This window comes from Phaethon aethereus, assembly GCF_964289735.1.
Source record: "Phaethon aethereus genome assembly, chromosome: 8".
NCBI lineage: Eukaryota > Metazoa > Chordata > Aves > Phaethontiformes > Phaethontidae > Phaethon > Phaethon aethereus.
The window spans coordinates 7,698,115-7,723,533 of record NC_138584.1 but is presented as its reverse complement, the minus strand read 5'-3'; the positions used below and the strand labels follow the sequence as shown (position 1 = coordinate 7,723,533).

The 25,419-nt window shown below is 38.9% G+C and overlaps 1 protein-coding gene across 2 annotated transcripts in view; it reads right to left on the bottom strand.

Annotated features, from left to right (window-relative positions):
* The window catches only part of DNM3 (dynamin 3), a gene marked incomplete at its 3' end in the record, with an annotated part of 171,968 nt that overhangs the window by 47,070 nt on the left and 99,479 nt on the right, over window positions 1-25,419 (bottom strand). For both annotated transcript variants that reach the window (XM_082002893.1, XM_082002894.1), the window contains 2 exons: window positions 14,870-14,979; window positions 3,323-3,434 (listed from right to left, as the gene is read on the bottom strand). In XM_082002893.1, the coding sequence (XP_081859019.1) occupies window positions 3,323-3,434; window positions 14,870-14,979 (222 nt within the window). The remainder of the gene's footprint in view (window positions 1-3,322; window positions 3,435-14,869; window positions 14,980-25,419) is intronic.

Genomic DNA, 25,419 nt, shown 5'->3' with positions numbered 1-25,419 from the left:
GAGGGGAGAAGGAATGGATGGTGCTAGCAAGGTAAAGTGTGCCGAGCAAGTTACGACAAACATCTGTGCTATTTTTTTTTTTTTAATTGTGAGTTTTGCCACAAGCTGGCATGAACAGCGTATATTATACAGTGGGAAGTCAGCCAAAGTAAACACCAGCCTACAGTTGAGAAATACAGTCTGGAAAGGTTAGTCCCAAAGTTGTAGTCATTTTTTTAAAAAGGAGGTTTTTGGATGCATCAGTCCAGAAACACAGCAGTAAAGTCAGCTGGTAAATGGATATCCCATTTCAAAGTGAATTGGCCACAGTGTGATTTATATCAAGCAAGCTGACTTGCATATGGGTTGCAAAAATAAAAACACTGATTCATTGCTATCTGGGTGGCTGTCAAAGCCCACGTCCTGACAAAAGCAAATCTCCTGGGGGAAGGAGGTGACTTGGCATACTGCAAAAGAATTTGGGGGCTCATAGAGCAACTTTGAGGGGTGATTAGAGATAGTTAACAAGAGAGTGAATATATGAAGGTGAGTGTGCATCTCCAGGTGCAGGGGGCCCGGGAAGGCAGGCAAAAGGAAGTGGGGAAATGGAGGGATGGGATGATATCTAGCCTTTAATTTTTAATATATTAATGAAATTTGTTTAGGCAAAAGAAAAATTAAAAATCAACAACCTTGGACTTCACTTACAGCACTAAATTAGTACTAGAGACTTCATATTAATGGCAGTAAGTACTGAGCTCCATTACCACTGTAATCATAGAATTTTAAGCAGTGCCACCAAAAAAAAACCCCAGAAAAATTAGTATTCTTAGTTGAGAGATTTGCCCCCGGTGACAATTCAGAACAAATTTCTTTATATTCAGTGACAAATGCCTACTTTTCCTGCCACTGCAGAAGGAACCCAGCTAGGGGCAACTGTATTGGGTTTTACATCAGCATCCTTGTACGCGAGCAGCAGCACTGTTAATGAAAGCACACAGCTTAGCTTTCAAATTCCAGGCTGTGCACACTGCTCTGGCAGTTACAGAAAGCAGGCCAGCTTTACCACTGCAATACTCCAGGTTTACAGCACTATTAATCTATTTTTCATTTCTAAGCAGCAATTTTTCTACTTTTGGTGCCAAAGCCTTGGATACTCAGTTCCCAGCTGTGACTCGCACATGGAAAAGAGCGAGAAGGTCAGTCTGTGAAGGGGCTAGGGTACCTCTTTGCCTTTTTAACTCCGGGATCGCAAAGCTGTGGGGAAGCACTGAAATAAACACAAGTTGCTGCCATTTCCTGGCAGGCTCTCTTATATAAAAACACGGTCTCCAAATCTTTGAAGGAGAATAAAAGACTGGGGGGGGGGTGTGTATCTCTCAAACTATTTTATATTGTCAGAGGAAGGTGTGAAACTGAGGAGTATGCACAGCATTTTAATGAAACGCTGCTGATTTTTATTTAAGTTCCACCGAAGCTTCTAAGGTACTCTGGGCCTTGGAGCTTTTGCTTTGCAAAATTCAAAACTTTTACAGCAGACTTGCAGTCCGTGTTTGGACCTCTAGTCCTGTAGGAACAAAGGGCTTTGCAAGACTAGAGGAGCACCAAGTGTCTTTCCTGAACAGCTTGATAGACTACTGGGTGAATTTCAAGCTACAGGGGTTTGGAACAATAATGTTCACTCTTTTTGTGATGTAAAGATAATTCCAGCTCAAAGAAGAACTGAATTTTGACTCCCTTCTACTTTTATCTTTCAAGGAAGTCTCTCATCTTGTGTCTAAGACTCCTTTGACAGACTAACTTTAAACAACAAAAAAAAGAATTCTTTATAAACTTATCTTGAATACAAAATATTTTTAGGGGGAAGGGAGAGACAGGGAGACAGAGGAGAAGTTTAGAAATCCAACTACTCTGTCTTGTTTAAAGTACCAGATGTATGAATATGATAAACATGTCACAGAATGCAAGATTAAACCAGAGGCAGCAACTTGCTGTTTTGACATCGTTATTAAAACCTGAGCAAGAAAACAAAACAATACACTATTTTGATCCTAGTAATTAATTAGGTAACTTCTTACAACTAATCATTGTAAAATGACTTCTGATGGGCTTAGGTAAGAACTGATCTACTGGGACAGGCCACATACTGAAGAGTTATAATTTTTTTTTTTTTTAAAGTAAAGTCTCAGATACCTGGTAAGACTCCTGCTAAATTCCTATTTGACCATTTTAAAAAAACATAATCATTATCATAATCACTGTTTATTCCTACAAAAACTGGAGAATCCAGAAGTTCAAGGATTCTCTCATTTATCTTTTGATGGTAGCCTTGAAACTTGGTATGAGGAGAGGAAGCTGAGGGTTGTTTGTGTCCATAAATAGAAGCTGGAGGCGATGCAGACAGAATTATACTGGAAACCATGGAGGTATCGCAAGTATAAGGGAAATATGAGGAAGAGAAAGATGAAGAAGACAGAAGACAGCACAAGAGCTTGGACTCAAGGGTTGTAGCCCTCCCACAGAAAACAAGCAGAAAGCACAACAAATTCCATCAAAATCAAAGCACTGTTTCTCAGAATGGGTCTTCCACTGAAGGAATCTAGCAGACCAGCAGACTTACTGAAGAAGAGGTTAACCATGCATTAGAGAAACTTTCAAAAGCTCAAAAGACATTTTTGCTAAAGTTAGCCTTCTCTCTGGATACATCCCCTCAAACCCTCACTCAACATTAAATATCAAAATAATAAAGTCCAAAAAATATGAAATGGTAGTTGGGCATATTCCGTTTCCCACTTTCTGTCTTTTCCGTTAAATTAATAGAGGCTTTCTTACTGTATCTTGTTCAATTTGCTTCACATGATGATTAGCTGAGTAAAACTGCATTTGGAAAGGTTTAGCATGTGTTTCATACACAAAAAACATGCAGTGAATGAGTGAAATAAGTATACATGATTGCCTGGAATGCTTCTCCCATTTCTGTAATACAGAGCTTGAGGGAATAAACTCTTCAGAGCACATCTTTACCTTAGAAGACATTAATAGAAACAATGAAGCTCAGGAAACTCCCCATTGCTCAATGCTTTTACTACACAGATCCAGTGAAAAACATTTGGAAAGATTAGGTTTGTGCATTTGTTGTTTTTTTAAAATATTGAGGATTTATGCACAAATTGATCGTAAAATATTTAATTATGAATATTTCAAAATTACCACAGAAGAGTACAATGAAAAGGCTACCATTTCTTGAGATATTTTCAGACATCGTGTTTTCCCAGATGATACGATTTTTTTTTCTGACTCAAACAGACCAGCTACTGGAAAACTAGGGAGCTGTTTAACTTACTGAGGATTTATCAGGATAGACACCGGCTCGTAGCAGAGATGCCTTCCAGCTATCCACCTCCTCTTGGGAGTCACAGGCTAGCTCAAGGAAACGGTAATCCTTGTAAACATTCCTAGAACAAAGAGCACCACATTGTAAAACTAGCATTTTACTACTCTGTATCATGCACACAGCATTTTAAATCAAAAATCCTTTGGGATCAGAAATTACTTGGTAATTGTTTTGGACAACAGAGTTTATGGGACAGGTTCTTGTTTAATAATTGCATGGAGTACTTAAAAATATCTTAGAATGCCACAGCACAGCTCTGGAAATAATAACCATTTGAAAGCACCGTGAAACTACCTAAAATCAATTTTCCAGTTTTGCCAAAATGGGAACTTTTAGGGAAAAAAGGCTGTTTTGATGCAGAGGACAGACATAAGACATGCCAACAAAACTGCATGTCTTGTGACTGATTGCTGCTGTAACCAATAAATATCAAAATAATTAATGATGCAAATTTTCCCATGTTTCGTCCTTTCAGTGTATTATATACCCTTTTTAGCTTTTAGACATCATCAGTAAAAGGGGAAAGAAAACAATGATAATCAGGTATTCAAAAAAAAAAAAACAAATGCCTGTGTCTGCCATCGTGGTATGAAAATTGGGACACGTTTAAATAGCACCTCTTGCAGGTAATTCATATACTCAGATAAATATAGGGAATCACTTAATGGAAGAAGAGAGAAAGGAGGAAAAATACATAATATGCAGGAAGGTGGTACTTGTAAATTCTCCAATAAACAGAACAGATTTTCCCCTTACGGTTTAGCCATTAGTTTCTGAATTCAAATTCTATATACAGACCAGATTCGCTGTAAATTTGTCAGCCAACAGCCTTTTTAGGAAAGGCCATAAGCTTAGCTGACAAAGGTCAGGAAACCACATTTCGCTAGATCTTAACACTTGCACAAGAATCAATCTTCCATCGCAACCAGACTGTTTTCTTTCCTTAGCAAGCTATGGAGAAGGGGGAGTGAGAGTGGAGAGCGGGGTTCATGGAGATTACTTCACTTTCAAAGGCAGAAATGACAATGGCTTCTTTGGTTTCATTATGCAACTGCAGAGGTCATTTCTACCCCATATATTGAGAAAACCAACCTGAAGACACTACAGAATCAGGAAATAAAGATATTATTATCACTGCCTAGACAAATTTCTTTAGCATTCAAGGACTGGTGGGATTTCACTGTCACACTGCTGGAATAGAACCCACTTGATGTAATTGCCACTCACAGAAGCACTTCTCCCTTACCAACAATGTCACCAGACAGCTCCTACCCCTGCCTTTTGGGGCAGTCTCAGGAAACAGATGGGTAGAAAAATTGTCATTGAACAGTAAGTGCTCATGCCTGAGCATGAAGAAGCCATGAGACCTAATCATTAAATTATCAGCTGTGAAAGCAGAGTATGGCGTATACCCACCTCTGAACAGACGGAAATCGGGTATTTTTAGCAAGCTTATGGATGGCATTCAAAACTGCAAAGAATAAAGGACATACTTAGGTTTCCTTATGGCAGCGGCACAGTTCTCACCAATTTCAATGGCTACATCTGGGCAGCCAGGCAGGCGCGCTCAGCACTGGGTTTGCACTACGCGTCTGGATCGGAGACACCACCGGAGCGTGCTTCAGTGCCGCTCAGGGCAGCACACCTGCGTTTCTTTCCCAGATGAACCAGCCCGCAAAGGAACAAAGAGACACTAAAGGGTCAGATCGCATAGTTTAGGCAAAGCCACTGACAGCGTGATGATTGAAAGCTCTATGGATTTTTTTAATTGATTAGAAATATAAAATGAAACCTTTTTTGTCCCTGACTCTGAATGTACTTATCCTGCCTTAAGGCAAATAATAGCCTGGATGACCTCCTCAGATGCCATTATCTTGAATGGATGACAAAACACTTGAATTTTATTCAATTTGCAATATTGTGGAACTCCAAGTCAACATTTACTGAACAAAACAAAGAATTCAATAAAAATAGAGAGAAGCAAAATAAAATCACCAGATTAAAAAAAAAAAGCTTTAATTTATTGTTAGGAGAAACTTTTACTGAGATAAGTTTTTTGGCTAAGTTAACTAAGCAGCTATAACTTTGAAGAAATAGGAAGCTGAAATGGTGAAAGGGTACTCTCAGAAAAAATGGCTAAAAATAACAATTGAGCAAATAAAGGCCGTAAAACACAGTGATAGGGAAGTTCCAAAAATACTTATCTGTAAGAGCAAAACAACATGACACAAGCTTGTGAAAATATTTTTTCAGGACTGTCATGTTATATATTAAACTTTTTGAAATTTTGTGACTTGCTACATCAAGCATAGTTGTACGAGAAGGGATTTTAGCCAACCACTTTGAACAGATGGGAGCTGGCAGTCCTGCATTCCTGTCTGCGTATCAAGACTTATTCTAGATCTATGGACAACTTATGGCCAAGTGACTGATGTCTCTGGCTCTCAGAGGCCCGTCTCCCTGTAGTATCTGAGAACTCCACAATTTTAGTATAGCTAATCTTACCCCACCACCACCAGAAAGAAACACAGGTTTCAGCTTCAGAGCATAAAGGAGGAACTGAAGGACATACGCACTGAGCCAGAACTCATAGGAAGCTTACAGTAAGGTAAGTAAATGGATGCTTGCCTCCCAAATCAGCTTCCTTGCTACTAGAATTCCTTTGCCTTTCTTTCTTCCAGAAAGGCTGACAGGAACTTTTGGAGTTCAGAAAGGAACTGACAGGCACAGAAACTTTTCAAAGAAAAAAAAGCCAAAGTAACTTCTGAAAAGAGTGTGACCTTTTCCTGTTACTAGTGTAATCTTACAAAAACACGTTAACATGTTTTACTTGTTAGGAATCCACTGGCGTCGCACAGAAAGCTCTAAAAACGTTCTTGAAAACAATTCAGATTTTCTGTTTTGTTCTCTCTTCCACTTCTTCAAATTGCTGAAGATATCATCACAGAAACAGTTACTACTCAATCCTCACCTACTCACTCCATATGGAATACAGGGATGTCATGTTCTCATTGTCATCTCTATAGCAGCTAAATGGGAAGTTAAACACCAGAGAGAATGATATAATACAGGATACCAAGGAGCAAAAGAGATGTACTCTCAATAGTACAAATCTTGCTGATATTCAGGCATCTTTAAATCTAAGGGACCATAGAAACCAAACAGACACAATAAATGGGAATATGCCTAGAAGTACAATTTGTTTGCAAAATTTCCCTTGAATATTTAACATTTTTTAAATGTGAACACACAAACAGGAAAGCTGCATGCAAATACCACATCTACCTATGCTGGTTCCTCCTGTAGAGTCTCATCATTGTAATTTAATATCCTGCATAGTACATGAAAATATAGCAGCGTTACTGGAAATTAACATAACACTACTTTTTTCCCAGAGTGAAAAATAAAAAAGATTACCATTTGTTATCTGCAGGTTTTATTATACTCTAAATAATTAAACCAACCTCAAGAACAGCATTCCAGAAAACCTGCACTTTGGACTAAAAGTGTCATTTCCGATTCCAGAATGGTTCCACACTTAGGACATATCTTTTCTAGACCAGGCCCATGACTTGAAAGTCCAGCAGACATCCAGCTGTAACCTTGCTTACCCAGCAACTTCTTCACTTTACTATTATCTTTGTTTCCAGCGTACTGGTTTCCTTTAGCACATATATTTCAGGGCACAAAGTGAGCTTTCTAAGGCAGGAATTCCCTTTACGTTGCCCATAGGTGTTCCTTTCACCCCTCCCATCACAGAATAATCCTAACATGAAAATGCAGGAATAGACTAAGGTATTTGAAAGCATACAAGCAGAAACAGAGAAGCGCCAAATAAGTCTGAAGACTAAACCTGGCTGCAAGTTGCTGAGATTCCTGTCCCACTAGGCTGTCAACATTGCATAGGGAAGATTTAATTACCTATAAAACATCAGAACTATACAATCCAGGACCGACAGGTGAATAACACACCACTGAAAATCACAAAGAAAGAACTTTCTAGTTGCTTGCTACAGTGGAGGCAATACCCGTACGTTTCCCTCTTCAGTGGCTGCACATAAAAACTGCTCGCCACCTGAGAAAACTCAACTGCTAGACCTCGAGATGGACAGTATCTCTTGCAATTTCTTAATACTAAGATAAAGTTAAATATTTATCTCCAACAAATCTGGAAAGATTTTAAAGGCAACTACTGCAGACACATTACAAACCCAGTTAATATGTCTGCATATCCACATATTAACCATAGGCATATACAGCTTTTAGACCAAGTTGGATCTGGAACATTTCAGTAGACAAAGATGTGCTGTATGTGGTGTGATTTTTTTAATAGAGAGAGATAAGATACAAACCAAGATTAAATGAAGACGCCTTTATTCTTGCCAATATGGGAGGAAAAAGAGCAGCAATTACAGAGCAAGAATATTAGTGAAATTTTTAGAATTGTGCCTATAAACTACTACAGTCCTGCAAAGAACACAAAACCATATTTAACTTAATCAGTTGCACTGAAACAAGTGAAGCTACCCACAGACTGAAAGATAAAGGAATATCTTCTTCTGCAGAGATTTCAGACAACTGTGCTTATCTTCTCAAATGTTTAGGGCTTTTTGTAAACTTATGGTCTTTAGGATGCAAGCAGAATTAAAATGAACACTAAAAATCTGGAACCAAATGCAAATCAGCCCAATTCTATTCATGAAAAACACAAAAGATTCAATGCTTAGATATTTCTTATTTGATTGAAAATGAAATCATACAGAATATGGGTTTCATAAATAGTCACCTACAATGAAAAAGGCAGAAAATAACAGAATCCAGGTACTCCAAATATACATGCACAATCGGAAAGATAATCTTGGATGAAATTCCACTGTATGTTCTCTACTTAGTCAACCTGGAACTCAACTGTATACTTGTTCAACTTTTGTCTTAGTCTACCATTTTAGACACTTGTTATTCCACAATGGCTGGTTTGAATATATGCACTATTTTTCCTATAAGAAAGCTCTACTAGAAGCTCTGCAAATCATATACTGCAAAGAAACAAAAATGATCATCTGCTCTGAGTTAACAGCAATGACTAACATTTTCTATCAAGGCGTGCCACTTCAGATCAGTCCAATGTGAATGCTAATTAAAATTAATTACACATGTCGCTGAAGAATTTTTCCTTAGTATCTAGGAAAGCCAAAGAGACAATCTCTGAGACAACGTCATGAAATAATAGCTCTTAAGGATTTTACCACCTAACTCATGGAAGTGGTCTCCCAGAAGTGTAGGGATCGTTTCAAGTTCACATGCACAAATACGCACACACAAGCACACAATTTTAAGGTGAAAATGAACATAAGATGTGCTGATCAGTACATAGCCAAGCCTGGATAATGAAGTATCTAAAGTTCTATATGTAATCCAGAACAGAAATGCAGCCAAAACTAATGTCACATAGGCCAAAATCGGCAGTAGTAACAGTAACTGGCAGTAAAATATTCCATAATTCCCTGTTGAAGAAGGTTTGATCCTTTTCATGGTGAGGGATGGGGCCACACAGATGCAAAAGCTGCTCACGGCTGTCAGAGCCCCATCACACATGGAGGGAGCACATCTCCTGCTCCAGTCCTCTGCTGCCCTGGATGGGGGACTGAGACCCAGACCTTGCTGGGTCACAGTAAGCAAGCAAGGTGAAGCTATCCTGCTGGCTGAGTCGAGTTTACCAGCATGACTTGGCCCATGCTTACAATACCCATGTCTCTGGTAGGTGTCACTAACATTTCAGGTCCCACACAATCACTTAGGGAATTTTCTTGAAGTACAGTGTAATTAAGGTATGGGTTTGGCATTGCTGTTTCTTTCCCCAAGAACCCCTTTTTGCTCTGTAATACCAGTTTTAAACCTCAACACCTGCACCACCTATCCACCATACTATGTTTTATTTATCATACAAAGAATTCTTGTTAATAATGACAAAAAGGAAATATTCCACACAAAAAACCCCACTTTTTTTCTTTCTTTTTTTTTTTAATAGAATGGACTTGGGTGATAAAGGCTAGTTATTCCTTGGGTTTGTATATTTTTCTTATTCTTAAATATTATACTCACCAGCATCTTAGAAATTTGTTTACAAACATTAGCGGCTTTTTTCTGGATTAAATTTGTGGGGGTTATTAATTAAATAGATTCTCATTCTTCCATTTCTAACAGACAGAGCTCTGAATAGCTTACAGTCCAGCTCTTCCTGGGGCTTAGTTGAGTAATTCAAAAACAGTAACTAAACATACATCTCATCTTAGGCTTTCTCCTTTAGCCTGGCTTCCATCCAACACCTCCTCTGACCCGGTCTCCTTTCACTAGTTCCCTTTGTTTTGGCTCTTGCCCAATTTCCCTTATATATGGATAGCAGTTAACCAGTTGCTGTCCACAAGAAGAAATTCAGTACTTCAAGCTTTAGTGCATTTGGAGTGCCAGAGAAGACTTGTGCTCCATCCCCTTCTAGAACAACATTCAGCCAACAACATGCACCCAAAATAAATACTGTCAGGCCTTTCATTTAGTAGACATAGCATACTTTCCTGGGTCTTACTAGACAACACAGTTTCTTGTGCAATATGATTCCTGACAGTCAGAGCATACCCAGGAGCTGGTAGCTAAAATTCATCATCTGGAAATTCCATTTCCAGTCCTATTGTGTGCCCTTAAAACTTCCTTTTGATCACTCTCCTCTGGACATTCATCTGTGTCTCAGATTAAGGATCTGTTTCTACAATGAGCCTGCCCCAGACAGTCAGCTCTCATGCAGGGATGGTAGGTCCTGTCACACTGCTTCATGATAATTAAGGAGCATTTAGCTCTCAGAAACCCAATTCTTGTGCAGGTAAATAGGAACAATTCTGTGCTTTGAATTTGCTCCTCACATTCCCCCATCATACCAAACCATAGAGGTGAGGAAAGCAACACCGTTACTTGGTTTCGTCTGGATCCTGGTTGGGCAAGAAAGTAAAAGACAGGAAGACTTGGTGGGATCTTTCTCTGCAAGGAAGGGAGACTTTCAAACACTGTTTCTGCTTCTTTGGCTCCAAGGAGAGGAATGAGTCTGAAGAGGAACAGAGCTTCCTGCGTAAGAAAGATTATTGATGAGGGACTCTCCACCAGGTAACTCTTCCTCACTGTACAGTTGCTACTCTCCGTATTGATAGGAAAGGACCGAAAATTCACCAACTCAACAAAGACTTCAGCCTACTATCGTTTTATAACACCAAAAACCTTTACCTAGCAGAATCTCTTCTCCCACAAAAGAGAAAGAATCCATCTCTTGAGACTTGGAGAAGAGGTGGAAAGGAAGCTTTTTCACTGCTTGTAGCAAAAGAAGAGAGTTTCTACTCATCACTCCTCCTTTACTTAAAAGAGATGTAATATTTAGAGTTGTAATACAGTAATACAATTTATTGACCAATAAATCAGGAATAAAGTGCAACTACTCTACTGCAAAGGCAAAGGACTACTTTAGAATGATACAGAATCCAGTAACAAAGTGTCGTGTGTATCCTGTAGTCAACCGGGCAAGATCGTGAGAAATAATGACTGCTTGCCCTTCTTAATTAGGGAGAGATGCTAAAGGGAGGCACATTTAAGACTATAATTCTTGTCCCAGACTACAGTAATTAGCTAAAAGAAAAAGCACCAATCGGGCAAATAATTTTTACAGGAAATACGTGGGGAATAAGCAAAATGTTTGGACTGAAAACCTAGAAGGAAAATAAACTTTCTGGGATGGGCAGAATTTGTTTTGGTTTTTCCTGAACTCTGCACAACAGTCTTACACATTCATCAATGCGGACATCGCAGGTTAATCTACTGTACGTAAGCACAGGCGCTGACAGAATCCTCTCTCCTCCATTCTTAGCTCCCCCTAAGAAAGTCAATCAGCAGCTACATCTACACAACTTCACATTAAGTTCTACAGCAATACTGTAAACATTAGGTTTTTTCCTACAGTATAATTATTTTCAAATACTTTTAATATATTTGATCTCTTTTCCAGTCTAAAAGACTTACCAGCAATTTACTGTGGAGGAGAAAAGGATGGTTAACACAAAATAGCACTCACTTTCTTGACAGCTTTAGGTTTAGACCGATACTGCTTGACCCTACAGCTCAACTTCAGTTGCTTAAAGGCAGACTCAAGTAGATGGACATGGCCAAAAATGATCCAGGAGTCAAAAGGCACTCACTCTGATATACTTTGTTTTATTATCTAGTACTGCTAAGGTAAGTAAACTAGGGGAGTGCGTGTCCAAGGGTCTTCCATGGTGTCTATAAATTAAGTAGATGGACCCACTCAAAAACTTTAAATAAATTACTTAGTCTGCTGAAAAATAAAACTCACCCCCCCATTCTTTAAGCAATACTATATCTATTTCACACCAAGAGTTTTCCTTTTTTTTTCCCTTTAAAAAAATTGATTAGAAAGTAACAGGAAAAGTATTTAATTATTTCATAATGCAGCCTTTTCATAAACATACAATTATGTTCATTTCATGAGAATTTATCTTCACTGTGAAATCAATCATCACAGTCTCCATTTACTATACATACCGAGTCACATTTGATTCCTGTCAGAGAACTGTTGACTTCTGCAGTAAATCAAAATGACAGATCCTGTTAGTTTCCTTCTGCATCTATCCCTGCCTCAGCTAACTCAAGATGGTTTTTCCCTCTCTGCAGTGAAATGAGCATTTTCCTGGTAACTATATTTCAGAACTGGAAAGGTTTTCATAAATGGAAAAAATGCAGTGCATAATCCAGGAAACTATTGAAATGTACAGTATCAGAAACATATGGCTGGAGCAAATACCTATGCAGTGAGGGGCTGGGAATGAAAAAGAGAACAAGCTTATTAAAATTCTTCTCCTAAAGCAATTTTGCTTGAAAATGAAAATACTTTAATTGGACATTAAGAAAGTTTGCATAGTAAATGAAAAAAAATGCTGCAGATTATGAAGAAAAAAAAAAAAGAGATACAGAATAATCTCCATGCTATCATGGAAGCTGGAACAGATGATTTTGCCTTTGTTCTTTAATGATCTACATCTTAAATAGCAAAATGGTTCCATAACCAGAACCCTCAGTGGGCAAACTCAGAAAGAGAAAGCTGATTTCTTTCTCAATTGGTAAGGTTTTTTTAATTAAAAAAACCACCCACCCATCTCCCTCCCCCCGCAAAAAACCCGCCAGAAACTAAGTTAATTTTTACATGAATTTTGAAAAGCAAGCCATATTCACTCACACACACACACAGGCCCCCATTCAGCAACCAGAAATCAACGAATTAGCATAAAGTAAAACAACGACGAGACTCCTTATTTCAACAGATCTGTTTCGATTGCCTGTTTCAGTTTCCCCAAGAATCTGGGACAGGGAACACAGTCCCCAGTTGAGGGCCAGATCATTTTACTCAAGCCCCAATACCCCTTCTTCTGCTAATACAAGCTATGAATTTAGGAGACAGTGGAAAGTGATACTAAACCTGTTTTGACCAATTTGTGCCAGGAGGCAGATTTTTAGAAATATCAAAAATCAGCTGTTTTACAGTAACATAGGAATTGCCATTGTAATCAGAATTCAATATTTATTCAAGAACGAGTTCTGCCTCCTTTTAAGCTGAAAGACTATCTTTATAAACAGCTTCTCCCAAAGCAAAGTTATTTTGTCATCTTATCGTTGTGCTGTCATGTCTTAACATGCTCATATAGACATAAGGATGTTTTTAGAGTTGCTTGCAGATGCTGGAGGGTCTAGTCACAGCCCAAGTGGGCAGGGTTATTACAGATATGGCAAACATTTTAGACATCTGATTTTGAAATCCTTGCTGTCCAGTGTGTATGAAGATCCAGTGAAAATGTGAATGTGCAGCTATATAACACCCAAATAAATCCCGAACTTGCCAATGGAAATGCATGCTTCTCTTGGATTTTCACAGCAGTTCAGTGATTAATATTTAAGATGATGAAAATATTCAAAGCCATTAGCCAAAACAGAAGAGGAACAATGAGGTAAAATTAACAGATTTCTCATGGAAGGAACTTAATATGTACAGCTGATATCAAGCCACCAGGACAAAGTTATCTTTCTTGACTGATGTACGTGCAGCACTGGGACAATTCACACGTATCTATAGCAGAATAATTAGAATTACATTAATTTCCAGCATCGGAAGACCATTTATGTTTTTAGAAGCACAAAAAGTTTTTCACAGCTTTTTTCTGCGCCCCAGAAATGCAAGTGGTCAAGTGTTTGAAATCTTACTCCCTGCAAGTATGCGTGTGACATACTTTCAAAGGGCATCTCCTGGCAGACAATGTCCACATGTAGGCTAGCTGAGATGTCAGCAGATATAGGCAAAGCCTTCATGGGGTAGTTCAGAGCGAGACTCACATTGCGTCCTCATGTTTCTGGGGCCAGCAGAAACTTGACAGCCCAGAAATCCTGTGCTTTGCTTTTGGCTTGCAGGAGGGAGGGACATTCCTTGCTTCTGAAAGGACTATTTCTGGCCAGTTCAGGAGCCACAGCAGCTGGCTCTGCAGGGAGCCACATCCAGCCCTCATCATCCTGAACAACATCTGAAGCTTTGGCAATTCGAGGGGGGAGCGGGTGTGAAGGGACTTAGAAGAAAAGAGGAAAACAAGGGCATCTATCCATGCTATCACTACAATTAATTTTACTTATTTTCCTGAGAAAGAACTTACAGAAATTGCACCTTATCTGCTGAAATGCAATTCCACTGAGACAGCTGCAAATGCAACTCTCCTCTTCAGTTAAAAAAAAAAAAAAAAAAAATTACAGGTCACTTGTATGTCATTAAGTGTTGTCCTGTTCCGTTGATTTATTTGTGCACAGTAATCTGAATTGGCTGTGCCTCAGGAGTAGACTTCCATAGAGTGCCCACACCACTTAAATCAGAGGATGGAGTCTGAAAGGAAAAGTATGAGGCAAACACTACGAAGTAATTATTCTATTAATTGGAGAAGCAGAGGAATCTCATTTGTTCTCCATTCAGCAGTATTTAAACCCAAACAAACAAAAGAATGACTCCCAAGATTACAGACAGGCAAGATTTTCCACTGGAGAAAGTGAAAAGCAATGACGTTTTTGTGATTTACACCAGTTGAATCTGGTCACAAGGTACAGAAGTCATGAATGTTTTGGTAAGCGTAGGTGATTGCCAAACAAAACAAAAATAGGATCAGGACATGATTATTCAGCCATACAGAAGAACTACATGACTAATCATGAAGCTGTTTCACCCCATGAGTGGCTAGGAGGACACTAACCTTTCATCTCATGGTTATGCAACAGCAGAGCAGCAAGTAAATCAAGAGTATCAACATCTTTGTTCCCTCAATGTAGTGGAAATACCAGAACTGCACTCCCAGTTATTAAAATGCTCAGCTAGATACAGTTTTACAGAAGCATCTGCAGAATAGCACATTTTCTTACCTCTGCTCTGTGTTAAACAATGCAAAGATATGTTTGCTAGACATGAAGCTCTTTTCAACATCTCGCACTTTCAAGTTGTCCAAAGGAAGCATATACTTCTTCTCTTTTTCCTAGGAAAAAAAAAAACAAACAGATTAAAGCAACACTATGTGAGAAGTCTCAAAGCAGCCTGAGCTCAGCAAGCTCTGTTTAGTTGGTAATGCCTTCAGTACATTTATTATCATAAGGGAATATTCAAAATTGAAATGTCTGCTTATCTTTCATAGACATACCTGCAACAGAAATGAAACCTCAATTCCAGTTCTGTTTTTCACTGACCCTTTTAAAACATTTCCTAATAAAAAAATTCCATCTCAAACACATAGGCATCTACATTTATTATTCTTCATTCCTCTGAATTCTAAAAAGAAAAGGGTCAGACTTAACTAAAATGAAAGTGTCTCATCAATACGGAACTCTTCTACCATGTCTGTGTAGCAACCGGAGTAACCGGTGACAAAATTCATCTCTAGGACTACTATTATTAATTATTTAGAGATTGCATTTCATGATCGCAGGGATAAATTTTCATTCCTCCAGTGAAAAATAGAAAAATTATACAAATCAATCAAAATCATACCGTCATTTATATGTATACCATATACAAACAAACCCAGACTCTAATCTGACCAGCTTGTTCCTCCAAACAGCAGGAATGATCTACTCACTCTTGCTGTAGCCAACTCCTTTTGCATTTTCATCACAACTCTCATTTACAGTGAAATCACTATAATTTCACCTTTTCTAGGTTTCTTGCTTCCTATCACTCCAAATTAAGTACTAGTAACACTCTCAAGCTACTTTTTGATGTCAGAACGAAAAAGCCTTAAGATTATTAGCTGTTCCCATTGTGTTAAACTTCTTTGAAGTCCTCATACTGGTGGATACACCAGGGTAAACCTTTGCATTTCACTTTGAAAATACAGCTGATGCTAAGTAGAAGCAATCCACAGACAAGAGGGACAACACTTGCATTCTCATACCCGCATTCTGCTTTTGCTCATCACAATAAAATTGCTGACAAGGGTACTACACTACAGAATTTAAGAGCTTCCAAAGGCCAGTAAGGTACTGTTAAGATTGGTGCCATTACCATGGCAGCAATGGAGTGGGGAGAGGATTTATGACCTGGAATTTGTGCAGTGGATACCAAATGGTGTTCTCATGAATTTGGCTACCCAGTGACTCTAAGGAAGTTCAATAAATCACCACAGCTAGAAAGCTTAGGATTCCTTCACAGTCCCTTATCTGCCAACATGAAGCAAGACTGACTAGTCTCTGTCTAGCCATCATCAGAACTAGCTGTACAGTCCAGCATCCATTGCACTTGCTGAAGAACTGTGAACTGGGATATCACTTATGGGAGATGGCTCAAGTAAGAAATAGGTACGTGATAATATTTATTTTACACCATAAAACAGGGCAAAAGGGACAAACTAAACTAGGACTCATTTTTCTCAATACATATTTCCCAGAAGAAATACACGGAAGTAATTTCCACTGCACAGAACTGGAAGAAGTCCTCGCTAGCCTGAGTTGTGTGTACCGTGAGGGCAGATGAAGTTCAACTTGGCTAAGCTTCAGCAGATTGCAAAACTAAACTGGATGAGAATGTACCTAAGAGTGAAACTATAAAAGTACAGTGACGTGTACAACAATGGCTCACTTTCCTGGACAGCTTCATAACAGGCCTCAGTAGAGGAAAAAGCATATTTCAAAGGCCCTTTGTGAGAAGCATGGTTTCTACTGTCTTGTTTTGTTGAATACAGAAGTTATCAAATCCAATGTGGGAGTATTACATAAAAAGTATCTGATGGATTTTCAAACTGCCTCTAGCTTAGCCATCCTAGAAATTATTACCCGTGAAAGATCATACATATGTATATTCTTCACTCTCGCATCTAACAATAATTCTGATGAAGGAGTCTAGTTCTGCGCCAGTCCATAGCTATTTATCACAGTTCATATCTATATTCTGCTTCCAGGGAATATACACTCTCTGAATCTTTGGGGGTCTCCCTGAAGGGAGAGTATACTGTCATCCATTCAGTAAGTATTACCACTGAGATAAATAAAGCTAAGCAAAGTAAATTCATAATTTACCAATAAGAAAGTAAATAAATAATAGGAAATGAAACTAAATAAAGAACTTATAGATCAGGTATTTATTTATAAAAAATAGAAGTACACTGTCCCCTAATACAGATTTTTATTGATATGATCTGTTTTGATATTATAAACTTATGTCCTAAATAGTTCTGGTAGAATTTAGAAAGTAAGAATATGTTAGCTTCGCTGCCATGACAAAGTGACATAGACCTTAAAAAATGTTCTATCATATAAATTCAGGAGAACACATTTAAACTTTGTATTAAAAGTAAGTAATTTTTCTCAGTAGAAAGCTGGACTGCATGGTAATGTAAGATTGTTTTCTATTTCAAACATTATAAGACAGGTCATATTACAAAAAAATCTTTTGGGCAGAAATATCAATGTTATTTATTCCATCATAACTAAGAAAAAATAGCTAAGCTTAATTTTTATTCTTTAAAACTTGTCTTTCACTATTACAGAATATGCTTATAAAGATTTACTATTCAGTTACCAGAAATTTAAGAAGTTTCTGATGAAGTGTTTGTTCTGACAGACACTATTTACTCACAAACCAAGCAGCGACAGATGAGTAAAAATAGAAACTGATGAAAAAAACTATACCAAGAATCTGATTGTCTAAACAAAAATTCCACAAGCAGGGAAGTTTTATAGATGTTTGATGCTAAACTGTGAGAAAGTGTTTCTTCTGTAGCCACCACGAAGAAGGAAATGCCTACTGAAGGCTAAGAAGTGGTTGGTATTTATTTACATGGCCTCCTACCCACACACTGTGACAGAGCAATTTCCAAGAAAGGGAAATCACAGGGTGTATATACTCGAAGCTAACAGAGACAGCATGTCACATATGAGAAATCAGACCTAAATACTGCTTAATTCCAGAAGAAAGGTATTACTGCAACATTAAAGTGTGGCAGCAAAACCCATAGCAACTTTTTTTTTCCCCCCCAAACAAATAGGAAAAGAAACACATATAAATGGAGCATGAGCTAATTCAACAGCAGATGAGCCCAACATCATTTCAGCCTTAGCTCAATTAATATTCTATTATGGCAGGGCAAAAAAACAAAGCTCCAGCTAGGACTATACATGCATGTTTCCCATCCTGAGAGGCTGACAGCGTAAGAAACAGGGAATGTATGAAGTCTGGGAGGAATGGGGCTAGGCACACTTCTACAAGTGATGACACGCACATAACTGCGGGTCCAGTCTGTCCCCCTCAGCATTTGTTCTTTTTTATTTATAGATTTTTATTTTTATAATGGGGCAGAGAACTTAAGCGTGACATGAGGGGAAAAACCAGCACATGCTGATCTCATGTAGAGACTTTGCCTCTCTTTTTCCTATACAGAGTGGAGGAGAAGGAGGAAAAAGTGTGAGGCAGCATGGCCCATTCTGCCTCTGACATGAAAAAAGAAATCCCCGTAAAAAAACAAACCAACCTGCTAGCCTGGGGAGGCCTTCCCACCCTTGAGATGATGTTTCACCACTTGTGGGCATAAGTAGCACTCACATGGACTAGTTCTGTCCTCTGACAGGCGAGTAAGCTGCCAGGAACTGACAGCGTGATGTAAATACGCGATATTACAACGGCCCTTTCCTTCTGCAGTGTTTAAATGTACTAAAAATAAATACTGCTGAAGTCCAAAATGGCACCAGGGATGCAAAAAATACAACAGCAGCTCCCCTCCCTGCAGCAAGGTCTCAGCCAGCACTTCCAAGCTAATGAACTTCATTTTCAGCCAGGGGCAGAAATCATTCTCTGCTTTTGGAAGCATGGAAACTCCGTCAGAACAGCAGCAAAAGAAACCCTGGACACAATGTCAGCTAACTGAATTATAAAGGGAAGAGAATTCCTTAGCTTCAAAAGAAAAGAGATTTTTAAATTACTCCATTTTCCAGTTATCAAAGATGATTCTCATTTTTATCCGTCACTTCAAGATGGCTACTGCGCAACAGCAGCATGCAGGACAAACTCAAGCCCTCATTGCATATCCTGAGGAACAGAAGCAAAATCGATGCAGGGCAATTTAAATACATGATGCTTAGATGCTGAAAGGCAGGTCTGAGCCTGAGCGTTGGCCTAATCACACTTTCAGTTACATCATAGGGAATTGAGCCAGTTTGCTCACCACTTTGCAATGCTTTTTAGAACACCAGTTTCCAACCAGGGCTTCACGACACCAACCAAACCCCATCTATGCTGACTGTAGGGACCACAAGTCCAAAGAAATCAAGCTCCCAACTGGAAGTGCAGGCCACACTGGCAAAGTTGGAACAAAGGCTGGTTTACAGCAGGATTCATTCTGCACGTCGTCTGTACTGAAAGTACAACTCTCAAGAGTAATTACTGTGCACTGACAGCGAATACAGGTATCCGTGAAACGTCTCTGCTGTTAGTATCAGGCATTAACAAGGCAAAATAGAAAACTACTTTAAAATCATAAACTGAAGAAGGACAGCTTTGAATTAAAGCTTGAGAACAGCAGATAATAAGGTTGACATTTCTGCCTTTGAACGAGATATCCCAACCAGCACTGTACTACTCTCTGTATTTGTTTCCATGTCAGTAACTTGGGCCTAATATTTACCTGACTCACAGGCATCGTGCCAGACCTTTTTTTTGTGAGCAGCCACTGATGGCAGTGCATGACGAATTTTTCCTGCAATCAGGGTGCTAAAATGTGTAGGTGGAACACCAAAGCTGAGCAGCTACTTGGCAAAGCAGTTAAGCAGCAGAGGTAGAAGATAATACCAAAATGAAGATTCTCTATAGGACTATGCTCTTTTAGATAGCTGGATCCCTACTTCCATTTTACCTGCAGGAGCAGACACAAGAAGCCGCGGCTTGTGAACCTGCTGAGCCAGAGTGATCTATATTAAAGAAAGAAGAAAAAACATTGGAAGTGTAAGGAAATGATGGTGGTAGGCTGAAATTATGCCTGTTTACTCCTGAAAAGGAAAGGCTCGGACTTGTTTACACCTAGGACCTGCTCTCACTGCCCGTGCAGAATAGCCTACTCTGTGGCATCTGATGAAAATGCAAACTATTAAGATGCCTCATAGTAACTTTTATAGAATATAAATCAATATCCAAGAGTTAACCATATTCTAACTTTAAATATACCCAAGAGAATTTTAATGTGTTTCTACTTCAGTTTATTTTTCTCTCTCAGTTTAGAAAGCCACACAGCATCTTCACAATGGTCTCTGCTTTACCACACTTGGCTTTAAAGCATACTCTGAAAAATGAAGCATGAGATACTTTCATATTACTGCAAACTTTTGAAGAAAAACAAGGCAAGTTATTTTATTACAGACAACTTAGCATGTGGGATTCAGGCCTGAACATGCTCCTGGGTACAGCTGTAGAAAACATAATTCTAAACTGTCTATAAAATGAAGAAGGAGCTGCTTTAACAGAAAAACAATGCATATATAAACATTCTAACATTTTAATGAAAAGCACAGCAAAAAAATACTTAATAAGTTGCAGATGACAAGACCATATTTCTTCCACCTATGCAGCTCTCCCTCCAGTCTTCTACCATCAATGCTACACGGTTTTAGCTGTTGATAATAAAGCACTGAAACCAAGCACTTTTCCAAGAGTTTCTTTTCTTTGACCACTGAAACCAGATTCAAACCACCATAAATCCTGATTCTTTAATAAAGCCAGACACATGGGGATCAAGATGCACTCTCATATGTACAAATGATTCCCTACATGCTCAAGTGAACGTTTTCAGAGAAAAACTTCAGGCAGAAAACAAAAAAGAAATAGTTTGATTTTCTCAGTCCCTGAGAATCCTCTACAGGCAGGTGGATTATACCTCCATGATGCGTTACCATTCCCCTTCCTGCTCTGCTCTCACCATGTGCCAGCAGAACCCTGTAGCTGTGCTACACCACAATGGATGTACGTTACCTAGAGAGCAGTTTTATTACATGTATCTATATTGACAAGAATAATTTCGTATGACATATTAGAGAACTGTCACATATAGGCATATATATAACTAAATATCAACAACGACACAAAAGAACCATTATACAACATATAAGAGAAACAACTCTAGGAAAATACTAGAGAATGAAATGTGAGCTCCAAATTGAAAATCTCAATACAAAAACGTGACATCAGCTCAGGGTAATAAGTCAGACTATTAGAAGACAGGAGCACATAGCACAGAGCCCAAATACCAAATCTATTCTCTCAGTGTTACACGATTTTACCCTGTGCCATGGTGGACATAGCGAGTTCCTTATACAATTCAAAGCTGAAAATGACAAACCTGAAACTGCAGCTGGAAAAGGAAGATCTGATGATCAAATCAAGCTATTTCAGGTTTGAGCTAGTAACTTTTTAAATTTTGCATTTGTAATATATTTTCTAGGCAATTTTGAGCACTTCTGGCACCTCTGATTTTAAGGCAGTCTTTCCTAAACTATTCTTTACACATCTGCTTGTTTTTCCCAATCTTTTAGTACCTTTTCTCACAACATATGATTAAAAAAATTCAAGAGGTGTGTTATATCTCTGGTGTTTCCTCTGAATTCAGCTATGGGATTAAACCTGATGCTAATTTTAAATCAGTCCTTGGTCTTGTCATTCATTTTACAGTGTGTTATTCATTTCCCATAGTGTTTTTCTCTCATAAGAACCAGTATTATATCTGTTTCTGCACTTTCCTTCTGCCCAAACTTCTTCAGGAATAGAACCACAAGATGCGAAATACTTCATCCTTTCAAGAAATGGTCACTGGTGTCTTTCTTGAAAGGACTTTATTATCCTGCTACGTTTCAAGACTTCACAGAAGGACGCTGATACAGGATCTCCATACGCCACTATTTTTCAGCACAACTGTCCAACTTTAATTGAAGGTTTACAGGGAGCTGAAGCTGCAGCTTGCATTCGTGCAGCACACACCACCTCACAGCCCACCTGCTCAGAGTTGGGCAGCCCTGAATCACTCCTCCTCCTTGTGTGGAGCAGAGGATGGACGCAGCACACAACAATGAACAACCAGAATCCTTGGGGAGTGCTGTACCAAGCAACCATGCTGGTCCTTAAGTGGGAGCTAACAAACCTGCTGCACCAAGCTAACTCCACAGAACAAATTCAATGTGATTTAAGATCACCCCTCTTCAAGAGAGGTGTTTATTTTCTCAGGTGGAAGGGCTGGTCTTTCACTGTTCTGTGCTGTGGGGATGTGCTGTCAGTAAAAGGATCAATCTGAGAAAGGGCCTGATGAAGAGGAAATCTCTGTTTAGCTCCTATTAGTTAGGATCTTGAAAGGTCATTTTGAATTTGGGAAATCTTGTCTGGGAAAGAAGCCAGCAATTCCTCTGAACTGAAGTGGTGCTGGCATTTAAAATCGAGAGAAAGCCCCAACTGATGAACCAGTTGAGAGTCTGGAAAAATTCTGCTGGATGTGTCTAGTGGCTGCTCTGAAAGTAGAGAGGAAAAAAAGAGGTATCCTTTGACCTTTTTATCCCTTGTAATGAAGCCTCCTTATGACAGCTTGTTTTTCTCTACTGGTGCTCAAGTTCTTATTTTTCACTGTTCACCTCCTGCAGATCATCCAACAATCACATTGGTTTGTGGAAGCAATAGTGAAGGATGAAGGGCTTTGATGCAGCATGTCTGTGCTGGCAGAGGGCACAGAGTGACAATGACGTACCAGTTCCTGCTTTTCAGTTGGCTACAGCTTTCCCTTCATACAATTTACAATTTTGCTTATTACATAGATATGTATGTATATAAAAATACTTCTTTATATATATGTATACACACATCTTGGTGGTGGGATTTTTTTTTTCTTTAAAGGAAAAATGTAATTCCTGAAACTTATTGTCTTTGAATAGAAGTGCAACTCAGATTTCAGTCTTGAGAAGGTGATGGTCTGGTGGATGAACTTCTCCAGTTCTAATCCCTTCTTGCATTAGGAATACCAAGTTAAGACTGAAAAAAAACAGTACGTTTAACTGTATTTTCAGCTTTCTGGACTCCCTTAAGTTGCACATAAAAAGAGAGCCTCTCATCTATAAACCTCCTGTAACTCCTTGGTAGGTACATGAAGATGATACACTTTTGCTACAGTACCATTGTTTTCTGCTGGAAAGGCATTTCTTAAAACTCTTCTAGCTTTAAAATGCATTTCAGTTTCTATAAAATGAATCCTAGAAAAGCTCAAACTCAGGAAGCCACCAGATACTTTTCTTTGGGTGCCAATTAAAGTATCTGGAGTGGCACTAGATCCTTCGTGAGTGGGGGTGTGCATGTGCATATGTGGGAAAAAAATCCTTTGTACTAAAATAAAAATTACAAATATGCAATTGCATAATTATGTAAAAGAAATTAAGCAGGATTTTCCTGAGGCAACACATCTGTCTCTGCAAGACTCCTGAAGATGCAACAAAATACACACATACAAATTAGTTCACGGCATTTATGCTGCCCTACTTGCTTGTTATCATTAAAAGCTTTCAGACAGTAATCAATTTCACTGTGGTGGAGATTACTGCAAAATGCATTAAGAAGTTCACGCTTGTGGCAATGGTCACTGAAATATTTTGGAAAGCATCCCAGAAGTATAAGACTTTTTCCAGACATCCAAGAGAAACTCTGCTATGACAGAGCTTCTGGTGTCAAGACTTCTCCCCAGCCACCCCTCCTTTTTTTTTTTTTAACAACAGCATTTCTTGAAAGGTACATTTTAGCTTTTTTTCTTTTTTTAAAATTTTTTTTTTAAGCAAGCCAAGGTACTTCGATCATGGAAAACATTAACTTCTGAGACAACCGTCTGAAGGTATCTCCTTCCTTGCTCTACATAACATGTATAAATATACTCTGGTTTCTTAATTTAATCAAAGAAGAATTGTGGAATTTTAACAAAAGAGTGAGAAAACCACCTGTTTATCATAAAAACATTTCTGTTTTTTTGTAAAATAAGTAGCCCTGGGGATGTTCCTATATTAAACAAACAAAGAAAATTGAATATACCATAATCATCAAGCACTATTTCTACTTTATATTAAGAACATTACATTCAAATGCTAAGTGACATACGCCATCAAATCTTCAAGGGAGTAGGTTTTGAAATGTGTCTCAGAATTTGAAAAAGATAACCTGAAATAATTATGGTGATGTGCGGGAAAACCTGCAATCCTCTGCCCTTGGAAATTAATAGCTATTAGATTAAAGCCTGCTTAGAAACATTAATCAGGAAGACTGTTTCCATGAAACTGTCCCAGATTGAAACACTCCTGAAGCTCATAGCCAAAGTTGTTTCTCCAACTAACCTTAAGTCCTCTTGGACTGTAACCCTCTAAAGACAGAGATTGCTTCTCAGTGTGTATCTGCCCCAGTAGTTACTCAAATGTGAGTGGGGACTGCAGACTTCGTTAACTGAACTCAGAAGAACGAACCTCACAAGAATAGGCATGGGAACGTGAAGAAAAAGGTCAGTAGAAGATCCAAGACATCAGGTAACTGTTACACCTTAGAAACAATTAAGAGCTAGAGGACAGCAGCAAAAGATGCAACACCAAAGCATTCCTTAAAGCTGCAGTCATTAAAAAAGTGACTGCAAGGTGCTAGGCAGTGCCAGCCTACTACTGACTCCTACTGCTAGGTTGTATGCGTGGAGGGAATTGTGTGCAGGAGCTGGCAAACATGGTGGTTTTCAATCTGCAGATGCTGCATATTACATGGAAACGTCCAAGTGCTGCTCACCCACAAGAAGCACTTCCCTGATAACAGCATGTTGGTTTTTCCATATGCAAACACGTGTACCGTGAAGTACACTTGACACATTGCTAGAGCACACGTGATTGTGCCATTCAGCTCTTCACTTGTAGCAGTATACCGAAAACAGAGGTTCTGTTCCAGTACCACCCTAAGGGTCCAACATACCTTAACAACACACAACTGAAATGTAGGGACAAATTCTATTGTCTTGGCCAAATGCTCCCTTTAAATGCACGGCAGATGATGAACTCGGACTGAGGTCAGCAGGAGGTACCACCATTTGGGGAAGCTTAGAGCAGCACCTCTGGAAGGCAAGAGACATCCTCAAACAGAAAAAAACACGACTGTTCATGTGTCATCACTGCCCTTTTGTGTGATGGCAGAACTTGATTAATTTCTTGACAGATCACCTTTGTCAGCTCTGTACATAGTCACCTTTGTGCCCTTGCTGAATCAGAGCGACAGGATAATACCCATACACCAAAGTCTCAGAGCGTGTCAAATCTTGGCACCAAAGGCAGTTCTCCTGCAGGCCCAGAGCAGACAATGCTTCTGTCCAGTAACAGGTTACCCAAACCTATGTTTTACAGCCTGGTAGAACAGACTGCCCAGCTAAGAAACTGGCTAGTGAAACACTCTGCAAGCA